Raw genomic sequence first — 13,609 nt, forward strand, 5'->3', positions numbered from 1 at the left:
CGGGACACCCGAGGTTTTACAAACACACCTGTTAACAGCAGACTGCTTGAAAATATCAATAACTATCTTATTGATGGAGGTTTGGGTGCTGCATCTACTGTCTTCTGGTCTTTATTCAGACTAGACGGTTTCAAACAAAACATCTGTATTCACCTGAATACTCCAGGACTTAACTAAACTTAACCAGAAGCTCCAAGAAGGTCAGGTCCATCCATCCCACCACGCAAACTCCACACAGAGGACGACCTGGGATGACCCCCCCAGGGTTGGACAACCGCGGGGTTCGAACCCAGGACACTGCTGCTGTGAGGCGACCGCACTAACCACTGCGCCACCGTGCCGCCCCGCATAGAGGACGACCTGGGATCTAGGAACCTGGGACCTGGGAACCTGAGACCAGCGGTATGGGAACCTGGGACCCGGGACCTGGGAAACTGGGACCAGCGGCCTGGGAACCTGGGACCTGGGAACTGGGAACCTGGGACCAGCGGCCTGGGAACCTGGGACCTGGGAACCTGGGACCTGGGAACAGCGCCTGGGAACCTGGGACCTGGGAAGGTCAGGTCCAATTTCTAATTCCATTTTACATTTTCTCATTTCTTGCATCACTATTATTTTCAATTATTTAGAAATAATAAGTTATCAATATTTTCAAGCTGTCTGCTAATGTTAGTGAGTGTGTTGTGCGAGCTTATAGATGCTCTATTACTCATTTATCAGCCACTACTAACAGCTGCTCTTCATATAGCATTACATCTTTGTCATTCACAAAGTACAAGTCTACATCTCTAGTTAGATATATCTGTGGTTACAATGTGACTAAAACAATCAGTCTGATGAAGGCAGTAATAATCACATAACAAAAACAATGGCAGTCGTACAGGGAGGGAAGTGGGAGGTGGTCCTCTGCCGATCCCGGGAGGGCTGCAGACTACCACATGCCTCCTCCAATACATGCGGAGTCGCCAGCCGCTTCTTTTCGCCTGACAGTGAGGAGTTTCACCAGGGGGACGTAGCGCGTAGGAGGGTCACGCTATTCCCCCCCCCATTCCCTCCGCGCCCTGACCAACCAACCAGAGGAGGCGCTAGTGCAGCGACCAGGACACATACCCACATCCGGCTTCCCTCTGGCAGACACGGCCAATTGTGTCTGTAGGGACGCCCGACCGAGCCAGAGGTAACACGGGGATTCGAACCGGCGATCCCCGTGTTGGTAGGCAACGGGATAGACCGCCACGCCACCCAGATGCCTGAGTTGTGTTTTGTTTTTTTAATAGGCTACATTGTGATATCAAAGCAGCAATGCCAATTAGAGATGATTTGAGTCCAACTTTGTTGAGTTTGATTATCTTTGTGCAATTACACACGAAATGAACTTGGAACTTGTTCGATTGTTTTTTTTCTTCTTTCTTTATAATCCATAGTTCGCTACTTTATATACATGTCTTTGCAATTGCAACTTTTTTGCTATATATATATATATATATATATATACACATATATATACATACATATATACACACACACACATATATATATATATATACACATATGTGTGTGTGTGTGTATATGTATATATACATATACACACACACACACACACACACACACACACACACATATATATATTTAGCAAAAAAGTTGCAATTCCAGTAACGATGCTGGTATGGATTCGTAATAATTTTCGTAAAAACGGGTTAATGGAGGAGTGAGTGGAAAATTCTGCAATTCATCTCTGGTAGGAACAACCACTAGGGAGTGTAGGTTTTCGCTTTCCCTCTCTATATCATGGCAAGTTTAAAAAAAAAAAAAGAGGAGGAAAAAACATATTCAAATTCGCATCCAGTGTCTGACCTTCAGAGGTCGAGAATCGAAGCGAACTGTGTAGGCCAGGCCTGCGTGCGTGTACACCGGCACCACAAATCGCGTGTCGGAAAACACTGTGATGTCATCAGACTGCTTCTTTTTCGAGGGGTTGCCATTTCCGCCCACGCCCAGCTGACTGTGCAGCAGCTGGTGAATGCCCTCGCGGAGCTGCCTCACAAAGTCCTCTCTCAGCAGCCGGAACTGGGTGTCGAGGTAGTGATGGGTGTCTGCGTACCGCTGACTGGTGAGGTTGACCTGAAGGGCGGGTCTCTGATCTTGGTGGAACTCTTCGTAGGTTGGATAGATGGATATGTCCCTGAAGTCCTGCTCCTCCTCTCCACCTGGATTAGGGAGAGGTGATGCGGTTGAGATTTCACTGACAATAAAATGGCAAAGAGGCTCTGGGTGTAATGTTCTAACAAACAGACCACCTGTTACAGCGTCGCTCTCAGTCCAAAAAGTTATAGGCTTTACAATTTCGCGACTTTAAAAATGATCAGTTGCAGTACTTGTATTCACAAAACCCAGCCACTGGGGAGGCACAGCCCAGTGGATTCTTAGTGCTGGTCTCAAGCGCAGAGTGGTGAGGGTTGTGTCAGGTAGGGCATCCAGCGGAAAACCTTTGCCAAATCAAATAGGATCATAAATCAGATTTCCATATCAGATCGGTCGAGGCCCGAGTTACCAACGATTGCCACCTGTAGGGTGCCAGTGGAAACTGTGCTACTGCGAAGGAGGAGAGGGGGAAGACATGTCCAGAGGCAGCAGGAGAGGAGGAAGGGTCGAAGTGTGGAGGTGAGAGTTGAAACTCTGACTGTTGGCATTATGACTGGTAAAGGGAGAGCGCTGGCTGATATGATGCGGGGAAGGAAGGTAGGTATACTGTGTGTGCAGGAGACCTGGTGGAAGGGGGGTGAGGGTGAGTTCAAACTCTCCTATTATGGTGTGGAAGGGAGGAGAAATTGGGTAGGGGTCATTCTGAGGGAAGAGTATGCCAAGAGTGTGTCGGAGGTGAAGAGAGTGTCAGACAGAGTGATGAGTATGAAGCTGGAAATCGAAGATGCGGTGATGAATGTTATCAGTGCATATGTCCCACAAGTTGGGTGTGAGATGGAAGAGAAAGAAAAATTCCGGAGTGAGTCGGATGAAGTGGTGGAGAGGGTACCCAAGGAGGAGAAAGGGATGATTTGAGCAGACATAAATGGGTATGTTAGTGATGGGAACGGAGGTGATGGGCAGGTATGGCGTCAAGGGGAGGAATGTTGAAGGACAGATGGTGGTGGATTTTGCAAAAAGGATGGAAATAGCTGTTGTGAATACGTATTTCAAGAAGAGGGAGGAACACAGGGTGATGTAAGAGTGGAGGAAAGTGCACATTCATCCATCCATTATCCAAGCCATTTATCCTACCTAGGGTCATGGGATGCTGGAGCCTATCCCAGCAGTCATTGGGTGAGGAGACACCCTGGATAGGCTGCTAATCCATCACAGGGCCAACACATTCACACCTAGGGACAATTCAGTACGGCCGAGTCACACCTGACCTACATGTCTTTGGACTGTGGGAGGAAACTGGAGCACCCGGAGGAAACCCACGCAGACACGGGGAGAACATGCAAACTCCACACGGAGGACAACCTGGGATGATCCCCAAGGTTGGACAAACGCGGGGCTCAAACCCAGGACCTTTCTGCTGTGAGGTGACCCCACTAACCACTGTGCCACCGTGCCGCCCGAAAGTGCACATAGGTTGACTATATCTTATGCAGGAGGCACAATCTGAAAGGTATTTGTTGCAACCGTGCACTACACCACCTGATTTAACTAATTAGCTCACCTCCTGGATCAAGGAGGGAAAGGAACTAGTTTAATCAGGTGGTGTAGTGTATGGTTGCAACAAATATCTGCAGACACTGCGGCCCTCGAGGCCTGGAGTTTGACACCCCTGGTCTATAGGATTACTTTTGAGATCAAGGACAGGAAGAGAGTGAAGGCAGCGCATGGGATCAAATGGTGGAAGATGAAGAGGGAAGACTGTTGTCTAGCGTTAAGGGAGGAGGTAAGACAGGCACTGGGTGGTAGTGAAGAGTTGCTGAATGGCTGGGCAACCACTGCAGAAATAGTGAGGGAGACAGCTAGGAAGGTACTTGGTGTGTCATCTGGACAGAGGAAGGAAGACGAGGACACTTGGTGGTAGAATGAGGAAGTACAGCGAAGTATACAGAGGAAGAGGTTGGCAAAGAAGAAGTGGGACAGTAAGAGAGATGAAGAAAGTAGACAGGACTACAGAAAGATGTGGCATAAAGTGAAGAGAGAGGTTGTGAAGGCAAAAGAAAAGGCATATGGGGAGTTGTACGACAGGTTAGACACTAAGGAAGGAGAAAAGGACTTGTGCTGATTGGCTAGACAGAGGGACCGAGCTGGGAAGGATGTGCAGCAGGTTGGGATGATGAAGGATAGAGATGGAAATGTGCTGACAAGTGAGGAGAGTGTGCTGGGAAGGTGGAAGGAGTACTTTGAGGGGCTGATGAATTAAGAAAATGAGAGCGAGAGAAGGTTGGATGATGTGGGGCTAGTGAACCAGGAAGTGTGGTGGATTAGCAAAGATGAACTGAGGGCAGCTAAGAAGATGAAGAGTGGAAAGGCGGTTGGTCCAGATGACATACCTGTGGAGGCATGGAGATGTTTAGGAGAGATGGCAATGAAGTTTCTAACTAGATTGTTTTACACAATCTTGGAAAGTGAGAGGAGGCCTGAGGAGTGGAGAAGAAGCATACTGGTATCGATTTCCAAGAATAAGGGTGATGTGATGGGCTATACTAACTACAGAGGTATAAAGTTGATCAGCCACAGCATGAAGATATGGGAAAGAGTAATAGAAGCTAGGTTAAGAGGAGAGGTGATGATCAGCGAGCAGCAGTATGGTTTCATGCCAGGAAAGAGCACCACAGATGTGATGTTTGCTTTGAGAATGTTGATGGGGAAGTATAGAGGAGGCGAGAAAGAGTTGCATTGTGTCTTTGTAGATCTAGAGAAAGCATATGACAGGGTGCCGAGAGAGGAGGTGTGGTATTGTATGAGGAAGGCAGGAGTTGCAGAGAAGTATGTAGGAGTGGTGCAGGATATGTATGAGGGAAGTGTGACAGTGGTGAGGTGTGTGGTTGGAATGACAGATGGCTTCAAGGTAGAGGTGGGATTACATCAAGGATCGGCTCTGAGCCCTTTCTTGTTTGCAATGGTGATTGACAGGTTGATGGATGAAATCAGGCAGGAGTCTCCATGAACGATGATGTTCGCAGATGACATTGTGATCTGTAGTGAGAGTAGGGTGCAGGTGGAGGAGAGCCTGGAGAGGTGGAGGTATGCACTGGAGAGAAGAGGAATGAAAGTCAGTAGGAGCAAGTCGGAATACCTATGCGTGAATGAGAGGGAGGACAGTGGGATGGTCAGGATGCAAGGAGTGGAGGTGACAAAGGCATTTGAGTTTAAATACTTGGGGTCAACTGTCCAAAGTAACAGGGAGTGCAGGAGAGAGGTGAAGAAGAGAATGCAGGCAGGGTGGAGTGGGTGGAGAAGAGTGTCAGGAGTGATGTGTGACAGAAGGGTATCAGCAAGAGTTAAAGGGAAGGTTTACAAGATGGTTGTGAGACCAGCTATGTTGTATGATTTGGAGACAGTGACACTGATGAAAAGACAGGAGGTGGAGCTGGAGGTGGCAGAGGTGAAGATGATAAGATTTTCACTGGGAGTGATGAAGAAGGACAGGATTAGGAACGAGTATATTAGAGGAACAGCTCAGGTTGGACGGTTTGGAGACAAAGCAAGAGAGGCAAGATGGAGATGGTTTGGACGTGTGTGGAGGAGAGATGCTGGTATGTGTGCACCAGCTCTTTAAACCTGATGTGAAATACATTTGCTCAATACAAATGTACAACTGTAAATACATATGCAACTGCTGTATATTGATTACAATTATTGCTGTCATTGTTGTGATTGTACCATAGGTATATATGATATAGTATGCAGTTGTGAGTTGGATGGTAGGTGAACATACTGTGTGTTCTTCTGGAACATAATATAGTGTAACATAGCGGGCGTATAAAGCATTGTACGGGCATGGTGGGTTGTGGAGTCGTGGGATGGTATATAGTATAGTGTGGTGTATATCCAATATAAGCAATATATGGGCATAGGTTGTTGATTAGTCAACCATAACATAAGTCTTCATAGTAGCATCTTCATGCATGCTTAATAATCCAGGTTGAATCAGTTCAGCTGGACACAACATTTATCGAGAGAAACGTTTCATCATCATCTAAGTGACGTCATCAGTCTCACCTGACTGCAGGTCTCCCCACCCTTTTCGGTCGTTACGCCACTGTATTGTTTAGAAGGGTGGGGATACCTGCAGTCAGTTGAGACTGGTCACTTACGCCCCTTTTCCACCGCATGGTACTGGCTCAACTCGACTCTACTCTATTCGACTCGACTCGCTTTACTTGTTGGGATGTGGTTTTCCACTGCAGATAGCGCCCCCTCACGGCGAAGCCCCGCTGGTCATTTGTGGGCGTGTTCACTAGTTTTTCCTCCCTTGTCTACCAGCGCCCCACACGAGTGTTTATTTCCAAAAAAATCAACAAGGCCAACTGTAAATGTGTGCTCCACATGAACAATATTAGTGTAACTAAGAGATTCACTGACAACAAATACATTTTTGCATGGACAGATCATCAACTATAATACACGTTTCATAAGACTCGCTTTGGCATTTCCTCGTTATAAACACAGCTGTCCAATTTCTCTCTGACAAATCAATAGTCAGATTTTATTTATATTTAAATAAATATAGATAAATTGTAGTTATTTTTTATATTTTATTTATTTATTTTTATTTATATTTAAATAAATATAGATAAATTGTATTTATTTTTTATATTTTATTTATTTATTTTTATTTATATTTCACTTATATTTAAATGTAAATATTTTCATTTACTTGTTTGTTTTATACATTTTTCTTTATATTTAAGTAAATATACATATATTTATCCATCCATCCATTATCGAAACCGCTTATCCTGCTGTCAGGGTTGCGGGGATGCTGGAGCCTATCCCAGCAGTCATTGGGTGGGCGGCGGGGCGACACCCTGGACAGGACGCCAGGCCATCACAGGGCCCATTCACAGATCAGGTCAATAAACTTCCTATGGTGCCAATCCTTTCCTTCTTAAAAGTGAACACAATTAGCCTGAGTAACTGCTTACAGTTAATTGCATGTATTTATATTTATTTATATATACTTTTTTATTCATTTATTTGTAGTGGTATTTTCATGTCACCTTTTAGTATGGGCTCAGCTCACTTGGAACTTCGACGGATGTGGTACCAAAAAAAGTACCTGGCACCAGGTACTATCTCTAACTTTTGCTCAATGGAAAACCAAGAAAAGCGAGTCGAGTTGAGTCGAGTTGGTACCATGCAGTGGAAAGGGGGCATTAGATGAGTGATGAGACGTCTCTAAACACTGTGTCCAGATGAACAGAGCCAACTTTCTGTGACATCTACAGTGGTGACATACCTGCTGTGCAGACATGCTTGCTTCCAATGTCCTGTTGTTGTTCCATTTATTACTTCTGTATTTCTTTTATGGTTTTTTTTCCCCTTGTTTTTTTGGGTGAGTCTTTAAGTGCTAGAAGCTGCTGTGGGCCGGAGTCAAATTACTCACGTGCATAGGCCAACTTGGCCAATAAAGCGGATTCTGATTCTGATATCAGGAGAAGGATGAAAAAAAAAATTTAAAAGGAGAAGGATGCTGAATATGGAGCTGCCAGGGAAGAGGAAGGCCAAAGAGGAGGTGTATGGATGTGGTGAGGGAGGACATGCAGGTGGCTGGTGTGACAGAGGAAGATGCAGAGGACAGGAAGAGATGGAAACGGATTATCCGCTGTGGCGCCCCCTAATGGGAGCAGCCGAAAAAGGAAGAAGTGCTTGTATTCACACATAAAATTATAAATTATGATTTAAACCTAAAGCAGAAATTTCTTGGGTGTGCGATGGGGATGCTACAACCATCCAAGGGGTGCTATGGTACCTCCAATCCCCTCCCTAGTGCCACCTATGTACATTTGGGACTACTCTAAAGTAAATGTCTCTCACCAGTCTTGTCGCTGCTGGTGGATAGAGGGGCATAGGCGGGCCTGTCTAGATAGAGGGTTCCCTCCGCTAACTTCTGCTGAGAGAGGTCGACCAAACCCTGAAGCTGTTCCAGCCTCCTCTTCGTCTCAGGATGGACGTCCACGCCCAGCGCCGTCAGTCTGCTGATGGACGCTTGAAGCAGGGTGGCCAGCATGGACACCGTGTTGACCAAGCTGCCTGGAAAGACGCTGAACACCTTGTTGGACAGTGGGGATGTATTAGCGTCATGTTAACTTTACACCTACGTTTACTCACTTAGCAGTTTTATCCAAAGCAACTTACAAGAGAGTCAGGGATTAGCAGACGGATTTAAGTGTGACTGACTGGCATCATGGAGCGCTACATAGTAATTGTGTCATAGTGGACGCTGAAGAGGAGACTCAGCAGTGATTCTCAACCTGTTCGCCCCCGTGTCTGAGGAGGGACTGCCGTGCTGCCCATGCACAGGAGACATGCTAATATGTCTGCATGTCATCGTCGCAATTCCATCTGGACACACTCCAGTGTCGTCATCCATCCACGCATCCATCCATCCATTACCCAAACCGCTCATCCTGCTCCCAGGGTCACGGGGATGCTGGAGCCTATCCCAGCAGTCATTGGGCAGCAGGCGGGGAGACACCCTGGACAGGCCGCGAGTCCATCACAGGGCCCACACACACACACATTCACACCTCAGGACAATTCAGTATGGCCGATTCACCTGATCTACATGCCTTTGGACTGTGGGAGGAAACCCACGCAGACACGGGGAGAACATGCAAACACCACACAGAGGACGACCCGGGACGACCCCCAAGGTTGGACTACCCCGGGGCTCGAACCCAGGACCTTCTTGCCGTGAGGCGAACGCTCTAACCACTGCGCCACTGTCCCGCCCCCAGTGTAGCTAGTCAAGCTTATTTCATTTAACCCCATAAAAGCATAAACGTGATTTGAAAACATTGGCAAAATGCATTGTTGTGACAATGAGTAGCTGTGAATAGTGATTTATAACATTTCTTTTTTTCTTTTCCTTTTTAATTTCGAATAAAGGAGTGATAGGGTACTTATAAGCTCATACAGTACACTTGTTGACATTAGCAGATGGCTTAAAAACATTATTACCTATCTCGACATTTCCGAACCCAAAGACTAAGTTCAGGCACAAAGTCCTGAATGTTTAAAATTAGGACAATCCTTTTGTTCTAGTCTGGTAAGTGCTACTATGAAGAGGGTCAAGGATAATTCGGGGGGGGGGGGTGTTACATCCTGGGTCTCATGTTCTGGTTTTTGCCATCGTGCAGATTGGTCATAATATAATTTTACTCACCAGCTTCATTTTCGATACAAGATCCCCCGCTGGACAACCACTGAGACTCAGCTCTACAACGGTGTCCTACGGGGCCACCGGACACACGTGTCAGACATGTTTCAACAAGTCCAATTCAACCCAATTATCCAAACCACACATTTGGAAGTGACAAAAGAGCATTGCCCGCCAACACAGGATCGCCAGTTTGGGCCCCCCGTGTCACCTCCGGCTTGGTCGGGCGTCCCTACAGAAACAATCGGCCGTGTCTGTGGGTGGGAGGCCGGATGTGGGTGTGTGTCCTGGCCGCTGCACTGACGCCTCCTCTGGTCGGTCGGGGCGCCTGTTCGGGGGGGGGGGGGGGGAGAACTGGGGGGAATAGCGTGATCCTCTGACGCGCTACGTCCCCCTGGTGAAACTCCTCACTGTCAGGTGAAAAGAAGCGGCTGGCGACTCCACATGTATGGGAGGAGGCCTGTGGTAGTCTGCAGCCCTCCCCGGATCAGCAGAGGGGGTGGAGCAGCGACCGGGACAGCTCAGAAGACTGGGGTGGTTGGCCGGATACAATTGGGGAGAAAAGGAGGGAAATGTTCAACAAAAAAAAAGCTTACTGCCTGAAATGTCCAGTATTAGCAATTGTTTATCACTGGGGCGGTTTGCAGCTGAGTGTGAAATGGCCGGGATGAGAGTCAGCGCCTCCAGGTCTGAGGCCATGGTTCTCTACCAGAAAATGGTGGATTGCTCCCTCCGAGTTGGGGATGAGTTGCTGCCTCAAGTGAAGGAGTTCAAGTATCTCGGGGTTCACGAGTGAGGGTAGGATGGAGTGGGAGATTGACAGGCGGATCGGTGCAGCATCAGCAGTAATGTGGACGCTGTACCGGACCGTTGTGGTGAAGAGGGAGCTGAGCCGGAAGGCAAAGCTCTCAATTTACCAGTCAATCTTACATGTGGAGTCGCCAGCCGCTTCTTTTCACCTGACAGTGAGGAGTTTCACCAGGGGGATGTAGCGCGTGGGAGGATCACGCTATTCCCCCTACCCCCCCAAACAGGCGCCCCGACCGACGAGAGGAGGCGCTAGTGCAGCAACCAGGACACATACCCACATCCGGCTTCCCACCCGCAGACACGGCCAATTGTGTCTGTAGGGACGCCCGACCAAGCCGGAGGTAACACGGGGATTCGAACCGGAGATCCCCGTGTTGGTAGGCAACGGAACAGACCGCTACGCTACCCAGTCACCCCTATTGCTCATTTATTGATCACTATTTACAGCAACTCACTGTAACGCACAACCGTAGAAAAAGATACTATATGACAAGCTACATCGTTACTGCTGTTTTTAGCTTTATTTTGCCGTTTGTCTGTCATCATTTGTCAAGTTAAGTCAATTTTATTTGCATAGCCCAGTATCGCAAATTACAAATGTGTCCTTAGACCCTCGCATCGGATAAGGAACAACTCCCTCAAAAAATGTCGTAAGAAAAGAGGGTCCACATTCTCACATTTACATTTAGCGCCGCCCTTCATATTTTCATGCCATCTGTTAATGTTAACAAGTGTGTTGTGAAGTGCTCCATATTTATTCTGTTAATTCTTTACCTTGGATAATAGAAACAAGATGTGGTCCAGATGCTGCGGTTGCTGTCTCTTGCCGCCAGAGTCGACCTCTGAACACACGCTGCTGACGTGGAGGGGCAGTATGGTGAGGAGGAACTCTGAGTCTTTAACCACGCCGGCCAGGTAACGGAGTGTGCTCCGGTCATCCTTCGCCAGGAAGGCCTTGCTGAGGACCAGGCAGACAAGCTGCACCGTGTCCCAGCTCATCACCCTCTCATTCAGGAGGCGTTGCAAGGCCACGTCGGTAGAGAGGGTGATGGCGACCTCTGATGGGTCTTTCCCAGAGAGCTTCTTCAGTGTTTCGAGGCTCTGTATCAAACTGTGTGGTGTCTGAGCCCTTGCTGAGGAATTTGACCTCCCCCAATTATCCCTCTTTGGCCTTCCTCCTCCTACTCCTCTGGCCTCATCTCCTCTCTCACCTCCCCGTCCTCCCCTCCCTCTCTCGCCACCATGCGCTCCCCTTCGCTGACCAACTATATCTTGTCTCGCTAACGCTCGCACAGTCGTGACTTGTTCCTCGTCTCTTCGTCCTCTGCCAGCGCCGCCTCTCACTGCACCTTGCCCTCTCTCTCTCCCCCTTCCTCCGTCGCCTCTCATCCCTTTGCCTCCTCTTTCCCCTCCCTTCCCTCCATCCGCTCCCCCCTTTTCTCCGGTCCCTCTCGGCTTCTTCCGTCCTCCTCTCCCGGCCTCCCCCGCTCTGCCGTTCTCCACAGAAGCGGGCTTACTCGCGCGGCTGTCCCTCTCTTTACAGTTTTCTACTTCATCCCTGCTGCTTAAACTGCCCTTCTTTTTCCTTGGACTGTCCTGCTTCACGCCCTTCCTTCTTTCAGTGGAGCTTCCGGTATCTGATAAAAAAAGCAATGTCAAGACAGCGGTACAGTGGTATCAATAAGAGACAAAAAAAAGCAGTTTCAAAATCCACCTGTTTGCTTCATTTTGACATATCTTTATGACTCGGAAACCTCTGGAATGATTACCGTGGTTGGGGCCCTTCCTCTCCTTCTTATGAGTCACTCTATCCATTCCGCTATTGCTGGACACCTTTGAAATCCAGGACAGGGATAGTGGTCCTTAATGAGAGGGATAGAAGTGGAAAACGCTTTAGTGAATTGTTTCCGACCAAATCAGTACACAAACACTCGGTTGTAAATAAAACAGGGTTCTGAAGGTGGAGAATCGGTGGGTGGGAGTTTTTCTGTCCCCAGGGTAGATGTTCATGGAAAAAAAACAAATTTTTTTTCAAAAAAAAACAATTACTGTATTTGTTAGAGTTAGGTTGTGTTAGCTATGAAACAAAAACCAAAAAAAAAAGATTGGTGTCTCAATGATGACATTTTAATACTTTTTCAGTATGTTGAAAATTCAAATGTGCCAAAATTCCACCGTTTTGGGCTTGTCCCCAACCCAGACTTTTCATAAAAGTAATAAAAATGGTTAAATTAATCAAAGCTTAACTTTGCATTTTCTCATAATAATTTAAAAAGACGTATTTCAAATTCATATGGTTTATATAGGAGCAATCTGCACATTTGTATAGTTAAATAGCGCTGTTACAGCTGTCATCACCGTCACACCCAACGTGGTTGCCATGGAAACGAGAAGCGCCACATGAGCGGTCGTGGCAGAAGCGTGACTTCTGTCCACAAATGTAACGTGAAGATTTGCATGTCCTGATCCGAGAGCACGTTTATTACCGGACAAGTGACTAACTGAGTATTTTAGTTCAGAAATAAGAAATGTCCCTTTATCCACGTATATTCATTGTACATTGTACGCTAGCTAACAAGTTAGCTTAGCAAGTCTAAGACTTAGCCAGCTTTTCCTCCAAACAGTGAACATTGTCACGACCATCACTTGTCATTAGCATCACGTGTCATGACCATCACGTGTCGTTGCATCACGTGTCATGACCATCACGTGTCGTTACATCACGTGTCATAACCATCGCGTGTTGTCACATCACGTGTCACGACCATCACGTGTCGTTACATCACGTGTCATGACCATCACGTGTCATGACCATCACATTGGGCTGTTACAACTTTGAAAAGCGTCACTGTTCTGTCCTACGTGTTTGTGTCCAAATATAAACAGGCCGACAGATAGCCAACATGAAGAATCCCAAAGAAATACAGAGTCCCGGTCCAAGTTGAGGAACTTTACTGACGAGCTTTGAGAATTCAACCCTTTTTTGTAAAACTGTATAGGGGGGCAATACAGAGAAAGAATGTTTCAATAAACATCGCACAAATTATAAAATGTTATCACATGTCTGTGACATAACTACATAACACATGTAAATAACTGCACATGACTGCATGTAAATAATAATTGTAGGCTACATAACTGCACGTAAATAGCTGTACGTAACCTAGGAATGACGAAATCACACATGACTTATGAACTTATTGTAAATAATGTGCATATAACATAGATCAGTATGCTATAATATAGGCGGAATACGGGTAGACGGAATAACGTGACATTTCTACCACGGAGCTGACACAGCTAACTAGCAACCGAAAGCCTGGCTGGCTGGCTAGCTAACAGAAAATGGGAGAAGCTAACGTTACACATAGCTATTTTCATATCAACATGAATACAACGAAGTTCTTATAACGGACATCATCGATCACTTAA

The 13,609-nt window shown here is 46.9% G+C and overlaps 1 protein-coding gene across 1 annotated transcript in view; it reads right to left on the minus strand.

The window, feature by feature from the left end:
- The window catches only part of znfx1 (zinc finger, NFX1-type containing 1), a 73,180-nt gene that overhangs the window by 50,625 nt on the left and 8,946 nt on the right, over nucleotides 1-13,609 (minus strand). Inside the window, exons 2-5 of the mRNA XM_056274214.1 lie at nucleotides 11,947-12,039; nucleotides 10,952-11,814; nucleotides 8,023-8,257; nucleotides 1,855-2,207 (exon numbers count right to left, since the gene is read on the minus strand). Of these exons, the coding sequence (XP_056130189.1) occupies nucleotides 1,855-2,207; nucleotides 8,023-8,257; nucleotides 10,952-11,814; nucleotides 11,947-11,992 (1,497 nt within the window). The 5' untranslated portion in view covers nucleotides 11,993-12,039. The remainder of the gene's footprint in view (nucleotides 1-1,854; nucleotides 2,208-8,022; nucleotides 8,258-10,951; nucleotides 11,815-11,946; nucleotides 12,040-13,609) is intronic.

This window comes from Lampris incognitus, chromosome 2 (assembly GCF_029633865.1).
Source record: "Lampris incognitus isolate fLamInc1 chromosome 2, fLamInc1.hap2, whole genome shotgun sequence".
NCBI classification, from domain to species: domain Eukaryota; kingdom Metazoa; phylum Chordata; class Actinopteri; order Lampriformes; family Lampridae; genus Lampris; species Lampris incognitus.